Raw genomic sequence first — 12951 nt, forward strand, 5'->3', positions numbered from 1 at the left:
GTTTCTTTCTGTTGAGATCACTTTTATTTGTTGTTCATCTCTCTGTTTCTCTTATTCTCTGGTTATTCAGAACATTTTCGCAAAGTTCAGCTGGGGGAAAGATAATTGACATACATATATATACAGACTTATATATCTGTATATAAAAAAATGTCAAAAATAAAAATGGTACAAATATGTCTACCCTCACTACCTCTCCCCTCCCCCACAATCCCAGTCCCACCCCCTTTTAGTACTGATATCAGTTTGCTGGTGGTTTGCTTTGGTTTATAAGTAGTATGTACAACATGTTGTTCAGCACGTGGCTTTCCCTGATCCCATTTAAAATCAGTTTTAGACATCTTTCTATGTGAGATTACTATACATTTCTTGGTATCTGATTCAAATGTCTCTGTCCTCCCAAAAAAAAAAAATCTAAAATTATTGCTTACAAATTTTTTTTTTCCAGTTTCCATCTTTTTTTTTTTTAAGCCTGAAGAAAATAGAAAGTATAAGGATGGTTTTAAGGCCTAATCCATATTATAATTATATTAAATAGTCCTTTAAGTTTCATATATTTGAAACTGTGAGGTGTTTCTTTTCACTTAAAGGTCACACCTATTCTTCTTTCCTTGTTTAATTTACTATGGAAAAATAGAAATATTTCAAATTACTGACAGAATAGCATATAACACATCCCTCTTGTACTTATCGTCTTAACAATTTTGAATTTGTAGCCAAACTTGTAGTGTATATATATACACCCTACCTCCTCTTGCTCCCTATTCCCAGTATGATTTTGAGAAGAATGTGTTTTCTGCTATGGGGCAGTGTGTTCTATAGCTGTATTTGGCTTAGTGTTTTTCAGGTCTTTAATTTCTTTATTGATTTTCTGTGTAGTTGTGGTTATTTTGGTAGAGTCAGAATCTTGCTCTCTTGCACAGGCTGGAGTATGATCCTATCTCACTGTAACCTCACACTCCTGGGCTCAAGTGATCCTCCTGCCTTAGCCTCCCGGGTAGCCAGGACTACAGGCATGTGCTACCATGTCTGGCTAATTAAAATTTTTTTTGTAGGGACAAGGTTTCATTATGTTGCCCAGGCTGGTCTCAGACTCCTGGCCTCAAGTATCCTCCCGCTTCAGCCTCCCAATGTGTTGGGATTATAGGCCTGAGCCACTGTGCCCAGCCTAGTTGTTCTTCCCATTATTGAAAATGGGATGTTGACATCTCTGTTACTCTTATATGATCCATTTGTTCCTTCAATTCTGTCAGTTTTTGCTTCCTGTGTTTTTGGACTCTTATTAATTGTATATATTTTTTATAATCGATAGGTCTTGGTTGGCCTTTTTATTATTGTAACATGTGTTTCTGTCTGTAGTAATAATTTTTGTTTTAATGCCTATTTTCAGTTTGATAATAGTATAGTCACTCCAGCTTTCTTTTTCGGTATTTGAAATTTTAAAAAATGGTATTTGGCCAGGCATGGTGGTTCACACCTGTAATCCCAGCACTTTAGGAGGCCAAGGCAGGCAGATCACTGGAACCTAGGAGTTTGAGACCATCCTGGGCAATATGGCGAAACCCTCTACTAAAAATACAAAAAATTAGCCAGGTATGGTGGTACATACCTGCAGTCCCAGGTACTTGGGAGGCTGAGGCTGAGGCTGAGGCTGAGGCATGAGAATTGCTTGAACCCGGGAGGCCGAGGTTTGCAGTGAGCTGAGATGGCACCACTGCACTCCAGCCTGGGTGACAGAACAAAACTCTGTCTAAAAGAAAAAAAAAAAAAGGTGTCTTAAAAATTTTTAAAAATATTTTTTCTGCCAATCTCTTTTTTTTCTTAGAGTGTTTAGTCTGTTTACATTTAATGCAGTTATTATAAAGTAGTAATTATGTCTGCACTTTGCTATTTGTTTTCTATATGTCATGTCCTTTTTGTTTATTTCCCCATTACTACTTTCTTTTGTGTTAAATATATACCATTTTAATTACCTGTAAAAAAAAAAAATAACTAGTTTTTCACTTATTTTCTTAGTGATTGCCCTGGAGATTACAAGTAACGTCTTAGAACAATTTACTTTGAATTAGCGTCAATTTAATTTCAATGGCATTATAAAAACTTTGCTCCAGTTATAGCTTACCACCCCCATTTGTGCTGTTGTCACACATTACATCTTTACACATTGTAAACCCATGAGTGCAGTTTTATAATTAATACTTTATATAGTTAGTTGTCTCTTTTTTTTTTTTTTCCTTCTGAGACGGAGTTTTGCTCTTCTCACCCAAGCTGGGGTACAGTGGTGCAATCTTGGCTCACTGCAACCTCCACTTCCCAGGTTCAAGTGACTGTCCTGCCTCAGCCTCCCGAGTAGCTGAGATTACTGGCGCCCGCCACCACGCTGGCTAATTTTTTTGTATTTTTAGTAGAGATGGAATTTCACCATGTTGACCAGGCTGGTCTTGAACTCCTGACCTCAGGTGATCGCTGTGCCTCGGCCTCCCAAAGGGCTGGGATTAGAAGCGTAAGCCATCCACACCCAGCCTAGTTGGTTGTCTTTTAAAATCAGATAGAAGGAAAAGAGTTACAAACAAAAATACATATATACTGTTTTTATATTTACTTTATTATTCCATGGGTGCTCTTATTTCTTCATGTGATTTCAGTTACTATTTTATGTCCTTTTGTGTCTGCCCAAAGGACTCTCTTTTAGCATTTTCTTTTGAGGCAGGTCTGCTAACAACGGATTCTCTATTTTGGCTTAGCTGGCACTGTCTTAATTTCATCTTCATTTTTGAAAGAAAGTCTAATTTCTTTTTTTCTGTTTCTCACGTGGGATAGTCTCAATTGACCTATCTTCAGATTTGCCAGTTTTTCTTCTTCAGGCTCATACCTGCTGCTGAGCCTCCCCAGTGATTTTTTTTCATTTCCGTTACTGTAGTTTTCAACTCTAGAATTTCTATTTCACTCTTTAAAAAATGTCTGTTTTTAAACAGCCTTTCTGTTTCTATTGATAACATTTTTGTCCTTTCTTTTTAATTCTCCAGACAGATTTTTGTTTTTAACTCTTGTAAAGATGTGTAATAGCTCATTAACATCCTTGTCTGATAAGCCTACATGCTAGACTTCCTTAGGGATGGTTTCTATTACCTGCTTTTTTTCCTATGTATACTTCATATATTTTTTTTTTTTTTGAGATGGAGTTTTGCTCCCATCACCCAGGCGGAGTGCAGTGGTGCAGTCTTAACTCACTGCAACCTCTGCCTCCTGGGTTCAAGCGATTCTCCTGCCTCAGCCTCTTGAGTAGCTGGGATTACAAGTGCCCAACACAATGTCCGGCTGATTTTTGTATTTTTAGTAGAAACAGGGTTTCACCATGTTGGCCAGGCTGGTCTCCAACGCCTAACCTCAGGTGATCCACCCGCCTTGGCCTCCCAAAGTGCTGGGATTACAGGCGTGAAACACCGTGCCCAGCCTACTTTTTGGTTTTCTGTATGTCCCACAATTTTTTCTTTGAAAAATTGGACATTTTAAGTCATATGGCAACTCTGGAAATCAGATCTCCCCTCCCAGCCATACGTTGTGTTTGCCGCTGCTATTGTATTTGCTTGTTTAGTGACTTTCCTGTACTAGTTCTCTGAAGTCTGTATTCCTTGTCATGTTATGTGATCCTTGTCATGTTATGTGTAGTCTCTACTCCTTTAGCTTAGTGGTCAGCTAATGATTGAACAGAGATTTCCGTAAATGCCTTGACCCTGTAAGTCTGTCAGCCTTTGTTGAAATGCTTTGACCCTGTAAGTCTATCAGCCTTGTGTGTTGGGGCATGTTTCAATGATCTGGAAGGCAGTTGACAACTCTGCCTTAACTTTCATTTCCTGCTTGCACAGTTCCTCAAGGTCTTTCTCAGGCTCAGACAAATGACAGTGACTCTGACAGGGAGTCTAAGAGGCAGGCCCAGAGATCCTCTGCTTCTGAGAGTGAGACGGAAGACTCTGATGATGACAGGAAGCCAAAGCACAGAGGGTGTCCGAGGAATGTGCGGAAGGACCCTCTGAAATCTTTCCTCTGCATGGACACAGACCAGCACATGTGTCAGAGCTTTTCAGAGTATCTATCCTATGGACATCTTTCCCTCCAGTTTTTCTTTTTGTCTTTGTTCAGCCTTTTGTTATTTCCAACTGGTAATGTTGCCTCAGGCCGTCATGATGTTAAACCTTTGCATCTAATTGTTTTTGACCAATGAATTGTGGACAGGGCTATTCACACTGAGTGAGTTCTGGGTCAGTCCAATAAAGACAAGCCTGAGAATGGAGCTTCTCAGGGTGCTGTTAGCCAGGTCCAGTCATTCTGTGGGAATAGGGCTTTTGTAGAACTCCCAGCCTCTTCTTCACCCTCCAGTGGCTGCTACGCTGCTGGTTGGCACAGCTATTGTAGTTGCAGAAGTGTTAGTTTTCAAGGCTGTCATGCAGCTGGGGTTAAGGGGGTGGGAATAGTGCAAGTTAAAAAATGCCCTGAAGCTTGCTGAGCCATTTTCTTGAATAAATTTCTTAGATGGCTCTAAGCCATTTTCTTGAATAAATTTCTTAGATGGCTATGAGCCATTTTCTTGAATAAATTTCTTAGATAGCTGCATGCATTTGGTTAATTTCCAGGGTTGTGACAATACTGATTATGACACTTTATGCCAGCATTCCTATTGCTTTTATGGAGCAGCATATTTTCACAGACTGTTAGTCTGCCATATCTGAAGTGTTATTTAGATATAAAATATTTCAGTGTCTGTCAAGAAGGAGAAATGCAGAGTTAAGGAGTAATCCTCAGGTTTATGTTCATATATAATATCTTCCTAACCCTTGTATCTGTGCTGTTTCTTTAATGTTGTTTTTAGCTATTGTCATATTCAGTCCCATTTTATTCTGTAGCCATATCTTCTCATTTCCATTTTTTCCTTTAATGTCTGTCCTTACACAGTTATATAACCCAATTATCGTAGTAATTTGGCATATTACATGATGCCCTTGATGTGTCATGAGGTCCTGGTTTTTAGTGGAAAGTACTGAGACCAGCCTGTAGGAATGGGGATGATGGCATGAGTTGGTATGTAGCATAGTTTAGGGTAGAGACTTGTGGGAAGATAGACTGGATTTTTGGGAGGAGAGGTCAGTAGAGTTTCCAAAATCGTTTGCCTAAGAAGTTTTAAATCATATTTTACTTTGCCTTAATCCAAAAACTATTTGAGACAGTCAAAAAAATCTTAACAGCTAAAAAATCATTGGTTTTCTAATAACGAAAAATACGGTATTGAAGGTAACAATGGTGAACTGAACACGCTGATGAAAACGATGTAAGGGTTTATCACAATTGAGTCTTGATGATTGAATCCTTTATGGCACAATGAAGTCTATAAACTTGTACCTTCTTAAAAGGATATTAGAGCTAAGTTGCAGTTCTCTAGCATATATCTAAGCAGGTTTATGGACAGTCACTGAGAATAAAGTTGATCTTTAATTTGAATAGATTTTTAGCAGTCATTATTTTAAGTTGACTAGTTTCAGAGACATTCAACATTTATTCATTTTTTCAGTAGTTGCAAGGATCGAGCCTACACTACTTTTGACAATTTGCATGGCTCATATGTCATCACAGAATATGTTAGCATCAACATAACTAAAGTAAGTCTCTGTTTTTTAATATGTTTTATTGATCCTATTCTTAGGTTCATCAAGGCTTATAAGAAGTTTGGTCTCCCTCTTGAACGGTAAGTTCAGTATAATAGTCCCTTATCTTCCTCTTTTTTGCTTTTATTATATAGTACGTTCTTTTTTGGTAATTTTTTCCATTTAATAATAATGCCGGGAACATTTTTTTTTTTCTGGAAACATTCATTTACAAACATTTATATATTGGGTGCCTGTTGATTCATGTCCCTCTGCAGAGGGATGACAAAGATGGTAAAGACAGGCCATCCATAAAAAGACTTTCACCTTTGTGAGGGAGATGAAGCAAGTATATTCAAAACCATAGTGCGTGAAATAATTTCCAGAGAGATGTTCATATAACTCCAGTTGAAAAGAATGTATTTAGTTATTTGTGTCCTAGTTCTTAGATTTAATAATGTCAAAGGTAAAAGGCTCTTGATGATTTTATAATCTTCTGCTAATTAGCAGGATTTTATGAGGAATAAATGCAAAGGACTCATATAGCCTTGCCAATAATAACTTCCAAAAGGGTAGCTGTTGTTGCTATTCTATAAGCATTTAGAAAATGATTCAGAAGTTGGATTTTAACAGAAGACTCTATTTCAAATAGTTTGGTACTTTGCTTTCTATAAAATCTAAAAAGCCCTAATTTAAAGGAAATACTGGGTTCCCTTCTCTTTCTTCTGACACATTTCTCGAGTGGGTGAAAATTACAAGTCTGTTTTTGTTTGGTCCTCTCCATTTGGAGAGGAGGTAGTGATGTGTAGCATTAAGCCACAGCAAAGCCAAGAAAGTCAGTTGCATCTTTCCAGGACTATTGCTGACCACCCAGGGGTAGACTGCCTGTCTTTGGGCCAGTTACTGTAAAAGCCAATAGGATGTGGAAAAGGGGGCTTGGCACTTTTTGACAGCCTATTTTTTAGCTGTTAATATGTTTGTGTGCTTCATATGACATGGAGATCAACTAAACATATAGTTAATATATTTGTGTGCTTCATATGACATGGAGATCAACTAAACATGTAGTAGAAGTAACTATACTCTGCTTCTAGGAACATTGCAGTGAATGAAAGTAGGCTGGAGAAAGGAAAGTGAATACAAAGAAGCAAACTAGTACAAATGGTGTTCAGGCACTTCACCTACTGCCACTAACAGCCTATTTATTTAATAAAGTTTGCTTTCGTTGTTTCTTTCCTCTCTGTTTTTTGGAATTGTTTTGTTTTGTGGAATATTCAAGACACAATTCTTTATGATGGAAAATGAATATGTTAGCCTTCAATGTCCAGGGGTTCTTGTTGGAGCCTTAGAATGACCACTAAAGGAACACAAAGAAAAGTGTCTTTGCAGGAGAAGCTTATATGAGGCCTAGTGGCATCTCATGACATTTAAGAAGAGTGGGCACAGGGCGCTGAAGTGTCCCCATATTTGTTCCTTCTCAGGCTGGAGTGCATAGCACGTGATGCTGAGCTGGTAGATAAGTCGGTGGCAGATCTGAAGCGCCTGGGTGAACTGATCCACAACAGTTGTGTGTCAGCAATGCAGGAATATGAAGAGCAGCTGAAAGAAAATGCCAGCGAGGGTAAGTGAAGTTGGCTTTAGTGAGTCTTCACAGGCTGGCACTCGTGGACTGGATTTCTGTTGCTAAAGGGCGTTTTGAGGACAGACTTGAGGAACACACATGCCTCGTGCTTTGAGGTGTTTATTCTGAGCTGCGTTTCTGTGAGCTTAATATTCTATGCTCCTACAGGTCTACTCACAAATGAAGTTGATTTGCAGAAGGTGTAGAGTGAAGAACAAGATGAAATGGTTTCTTTTTATGTTGCTGTAGAAAGTTTAAATTCGTTTGAGTGATGTAAAACCCAGGGGCAAAGCTTGGTGGACACCTCTGTATTTTTCCTGCAAATAAGAGGTGTTATAGAGCACAAGCGTTGTTAATTATCTTGGATATATATTGTGTGTTATGGCAAACAGAAAGGATTTAGAAAATTAATTGGAATAAATAAAATATTGGATGAATATTGTAAACATTTTTGTTACATTGAGATTTTCATGCCACTAGAATTTGTTCTCATTGGATTGGACAAGCAATGTGTTTTCTCTTTGATACCAGAAAGTGATTTTGCCTGTCCTGTGTGATATCCTTAAAAGCAAGAGGTATAGGAATGCTTGTGAGGAGAGAACTCTGAAGTTGTTATTGGTAAGGGCACCCTCATAGTGAACTTAAAAGAAATGAGGGAGGGCAGGTGCAGTGGCTCATGCCTGTAATCCCAGCACTTTGGGAGGCTGAGACCAGAGGATCACTTGAGCCCAGGAGTTCAAGTCCAGTCTGGGCAATATATAAGTGAGACCTTGTCTCTACAAAAAGTTTAAAAATTAGCTGAGAGTAGTAGGATGCACACTTGTAATCGCAGCTACATGGGAGGCTGAGGTGGGAGGTTCACTTGAGCCCAGGAGGCAGAGGCTGCAGTGAGTTGAGATCATGCCACTGCACTTCAGCCTGTGTGACAGAGCAAAACCCTGTCTCAAAATATAAATAAATCAGTTAAATAAAGAAATGAAGTTGTTATCATTCTACTTCTCCAGACTGTGGTTTATCTGTGCCATTTCTGCATTTTTTTGGGCAGCCTTTATTAGGTAAGGCTACCCTTCTGCAGCTTCGTTGAGCTGTAGTTAAATCTTCAGGCTCCAGAAAAGGAGGCAGTCAGTTATCTGGAATTTTGGTTCTACCACTTCCTAGTTATAAGACTTTGGTCAAGTTATATCCCTTCAACTATCTCATTTGCAAAATAGAGTAACAATATCTACTTCAAAGGATTTGGATGATTGAATAATTCCATACTTGTAAATTGTTTAGCATAGTGTCTAGCTTGCAGTGTTAGCTATTATTAAGAAGTGAGTATTTGTGCTTTGAAATTTTCTTTTTTTCTCTTTAAGGTTATTATTGAATTTGATATAATTTAAAAATATCTTCAAGAGAGTCAAAACTTATTTTAAGATACGTTCTTTTTTGTAAAAGACAAATAACTTGTATGGTTTGCAAAATGATCTGAATATGTGCTTTTATAACATTCAGAATACACCCAAAAGTAAACTTTAGGTTTAACATCCAGTATGTTTTCTTTGTAATTGTTTTGAATAAGTAATACATCTACATGGCTTAAAACTGAAAAACATATTCCTATTACTTCTTGATGCTTTTGAGAAATGAATAATGTTTTCTCCCTTTTAAATGGTAGTACAGCATGCACACTTTTCTGTGCTTGCTTTTTTTATCTCATAGTATCTTGTGGAGCTGTTCCCTTACAGCACTCCCTTCTCCCCAGAATCCCTCTTTTTTTTGTGCATGTTCACATTCTGGATCTCGCTGATTGCTTCTTCTTGGTGTTAACTTATTTCCTCACACCTGTACTTCCTGTAAACTGGTATTCAGCATATTCTGAATCCAGGCTGACATTTCTAGATCAAATGGAAGATTATTTTTTAATTTATTTTATTTTATTTTATTTTTTTTGAGACGGAGTCTTGCTCTGTCACCCAGGCTGGAGTGCAGTGGCCGGATCGCAGCTCACTGCAAGCTCCGCCTCCTGGGTTTACGCCATTCTCCTGCCTCAGCCTCCCGAGTAGCTGGGACTATAGGCGCCCGCCACCTCGCCCGGCTAGTTTTTTGTATTTTTTAGTAGAGACGGGGTTTCACCGTATTAGCCAGGATGGTCTCGATCTCCTGACCTCGTGATCCGCCCGTCTCGGCCTCCCAAAGTGCTGGGATTACAGGCGTGAGCCACCGCGCCCGGCCTAAATGGAAGATTATTGATACTTCTTTTCCCTTAGGTTGAAATTTTTGTTTCTAAAAATGTTAACATAATTACATATTTGCTTTATCCTAAACATATGTTTCCAAACATCAATACCAATGTTACTGTTAACAAAAAAATGCTCAAATGCAAAGTGTAATTTCTTTGCATTTCTTTTTGATCTTAGAATATATCACACTAACAATATACAATCAAAATATATTTTTAAATTATTCAAAGTTATTATTTTCTCTGTGTGGTTATGCCACCAACTTAATATACAGTTAGACTCTTTTGTTTGCATTTATTTTCAATATTTAGCGATTGCTTTTCTCATTTTGATTCGATTTAATTTTTTTAATTATGTAAAAACATTTACATGGTTCAAAGTCACAACTATAAAACAAGGTACATTTGGAGCATCTTGTTTTTGTTTTTTTGTTCCCCAGCCTTCTTCTCTTCCTCCTTAATAGGTCACTGTTTCTATTAGTTGTAAGTTTATCTTTCCTTTGTTTCTTTTTAAAATTTAAGTGTGTGTGTGTGTGTGTGTGTGTATGTGTGTATATTTTCCTTCTTACACAGAAGAGAACATACTCTCTTTTGCACCTGCTTATTTTCATGACTGAGATAAATTCGTATCATTATGTAGAGATCATCCTCTTTCCTTTTACAGTTGCAAGTATTCTACCATGTAGATAGATGTCAATTCACACTTCTCCTCTAGTATTTAATATTTGGGTTGTTCTTGGTCTTCTGTTATTATAAAGAAAGCCACAATGAATAATGATTTAATGAATATACCATTTCGTATCTCTGCCAACATATCTTTGGGATAAATTTCTAGAAGTGGGATTGCTGGGTCCTGGGAAAATGCATATATACTTTGCTTCGATATTCCCAAATCCTTCTGCATAAGTCTGGTGCCATTTACATGGTCACCAGTAATATTTGTTGGTACCTGTTTACAAGCCTCACAAACAGAATATATAGTTAAAGTTTAAGTTTGGAGTGTTGCCAGTTTGATAGGTGAGAAATGGTATTTCATTTTTCTTTTAATGAACAAGATTGTACATCTCTAAGGGTCACTTGCATTTTGTTCTATAAAGTGTCTGTTCATATGTTATGCCTATTTTCTATTGAAAGGAGTTTTCTTCTCATAAACAGGTAGCATTATCTCGTGGATTTCAACTTGGACTATTTGATTGGGGTTTCGTTTTTACTTCCGTGATCATTTTAATTTGAAATTTGGGTTAGGGTAACTTTCTTTTTCTTTTTATTATTTTTTGGGACGGAGTCTCGCTCTGTCGCCCAGGCTGGAGTGCAGTGGCACAATCTTGGCTCACTGCAAGCTCCGCCTCCCGGGTTCATGCCATTCTCCTGCCTCAGCCTCCCGAGTAGCTGGGACTACAGGTGCCCACTACCATGCCCGGCTAATTTTTTGTATTTTTAGTAGAGAAGGAGTTTCACTGTGTTAGCCAGTATGTCTCGATCTCCTGACCTCATAATCCGTCTGCCTTGGCCTTCCAAAGTGCTGGGATTACAGGTGTGAGCCACCGTGCCCGGCTGGGTTAGTGTAATTTTCTTTTCTTTTTTTTTTTTTTTTTTTTTTGAGACGGAGTCTTGCTGACTCGCCCAGGCTGGAGTGCAGGATCTGACTCGCCCAGGCTGGAGTGGCCGGATCTCAGCTCACTGCAAGCTCCGCCTCCCGGGTTTACGCCGTTCTCCTGCCTCAGCCTCCTGAGTAGCTGGGACTACAGGTGCCCGCCACCTCACCCGGCTAGTTTTTTGTATTTTTCAGTAGAGACGGGGTTTCACCGTGTTAGCCAGGATGGTCTCGATCTCCTGACCTCGTGATCTGCCCGTCTCGGCCTCCCAAAGTGCTGGGATTACAGGCTTGAGCCACCGCGCCCGGCCTAGTGTAATTTTCTTAAGCCACCACTTGTTCATCATTTCACATGTGTTAGATACGAACTTAAGCTCATGTTTTTTCAGTAATAGTGTTGTGAAGATCAAGTTCATGTTTAAAATACTTGAGAGTTTTTTGACCTCCGCTAGTGGGATGGGTAGGAAAACAAAAAGAGAAACCTTCAGCACTAATATTATACCCTCAGAATCTACTTTTGTTAGTTTTGAAACAAAGTAGTATGAAACAGGAAGATTAAAATATAACTATAAACATCAGTGAATTAAAAAAATTCCAAATCTTAAAAAACTGAATGTTCGAAGGTTATTTTACAGACATTGAGAAAAAATTTTGTATTATAGATTATATCTTCAAAATAACAAGCCAGAGATATATTCAGAGAGACTAAGAGGTCAGGGTTCGTTGACACATGTTTTCTGTGGAACTTAAGCAGATTTTCATTTAACTAATGTGAAATTGGTATTCTTCAGGAAAAGGACCAGGGAAAAGGAGAGGTCCAACAATCAAGATATCTGGAGTTCAGGTTAATGTGAAATCCATTATCCAACATGAAGAAGAGTTTGAGATGCTGCATAAATCTATCCCTGTGGACCCTGAAGAAAAAAAAAAGTGAGTATATTTTGTGTACATTCTTAGGTGGTTGTACCATAAGAAAATAGATTTGAAGTTAGACTTTGTGTAGTTACATAGTGTTATTACTGTCTCCTCTTTAACATGCCAAAAAGGCCCCTCTTCTAATGTCTTCCTGTTTTTAAACTTTCTTTAGATACTGCTTAACCTGTCGTGTCAAAGCTGCACATTTTGATGTAGAGTGGGGGGTGGAAGATGATTCTCGCCTGTTGCTGGGAATTTATGAACATGGCTATGGAAACTGGGAGTTAATTAAAACAGACCCAGAGCTTAAATTAACTGACAAAGTAAGTAACCCTACCATGTTAGAGATTTCTAGAAGATTTGTTGTGTAATATTTTTATATTGATTACTTATTTCTAATTATTTTCGAGGGGGCATCAAATTAGAAATTAGTACAGTCATTCTCCTGGGAAATACTTCCATCTTTAGTGGTCTGTGGCACTGTTTCACAGATGAAGATGAAGGGAAAAGACAGTAGCCAGGTGAAATTTTGGGGAAACCATAGGAGAAATCTGAAAATTCTGATATTTAATTATAGGTCAGATTTCATTACAATAAATACCCAGGTAAGTTTGTTAATGATAAAAACATTCCTTGGCCTTAGTTATTGGCCCTTTTGTTTAAAAGTACATTTGAAACAACCATATTTCAGTTCCTCACATAATGATTGAATGTCACCTAGGTATTCTTTGTAATGGAATTAAACGTTGGCTGTTCTTCTCCCACAAAATCAAGCCTCCCACCCTATCTGTTGCAAGTAGCAAGGCCATGGTTGGAGCTTTAAGCAGGGAAGGCTGACTGGCTCAAATTTTGGTAGTATTTGCTCCATGTTGTGCTCCTGGCACGTTTAACAGTGCTCATCCCATCTGGGTTTTAGGAGGGTGACAGCACCCTGCCTTGAGCACTGAGACCAGATTCAGTCTGG

General features: G+C 38.3%; 1 protein-coding gene across 6 annotated transcripts in view; it reads left to right on the forward strand.

The window, feature by feature from the left end:
• The window catches only part of CHD2 (chromodomain helicase DNA binding protein 2), a 130003-nt gene that overhangs the window by 86795 nt on the left and 30257 nt on the right, over positions 1 to 12951 (forward strand). For all 6 annotated transcript variants that reach the window (XM_028851326.2, XM_077940421.1, XM_028851327.2 and 3 more), the window contains 4 exons: positions 5696 to 5737; positions 7118 to 7257; positions 11864 to 12002; positions 12160 to 12310. In XM_028851326.2, the coding sequence (XP_028707159.1) occupies positions 5696 to 5737; positions 7118 to 7257; positions 11864 to 12002; positions 12160 to 12310 (472 nt within the window). The remainder of the gene's footprint in view (positions 1 to 5695; positions 5738 to 7117; positions 7258 to 11863; positions 12003 to 12159; positions 12311 to 12951) is intronic.

This window comes from Macaca mulatta, chromosome 7 (genome assembly GCF_049350105.2).
Source record: "Macaca mulatta isolate MMU2019108-1 chromosome 7, T2T-MMU8v2.0, whole genome shotgun sequence".
NCBI lineage: Eukaryota > Metazoa > Chordata > Mammalia > Primates > Cercopithecidae > Macaca > Macaca mulatta.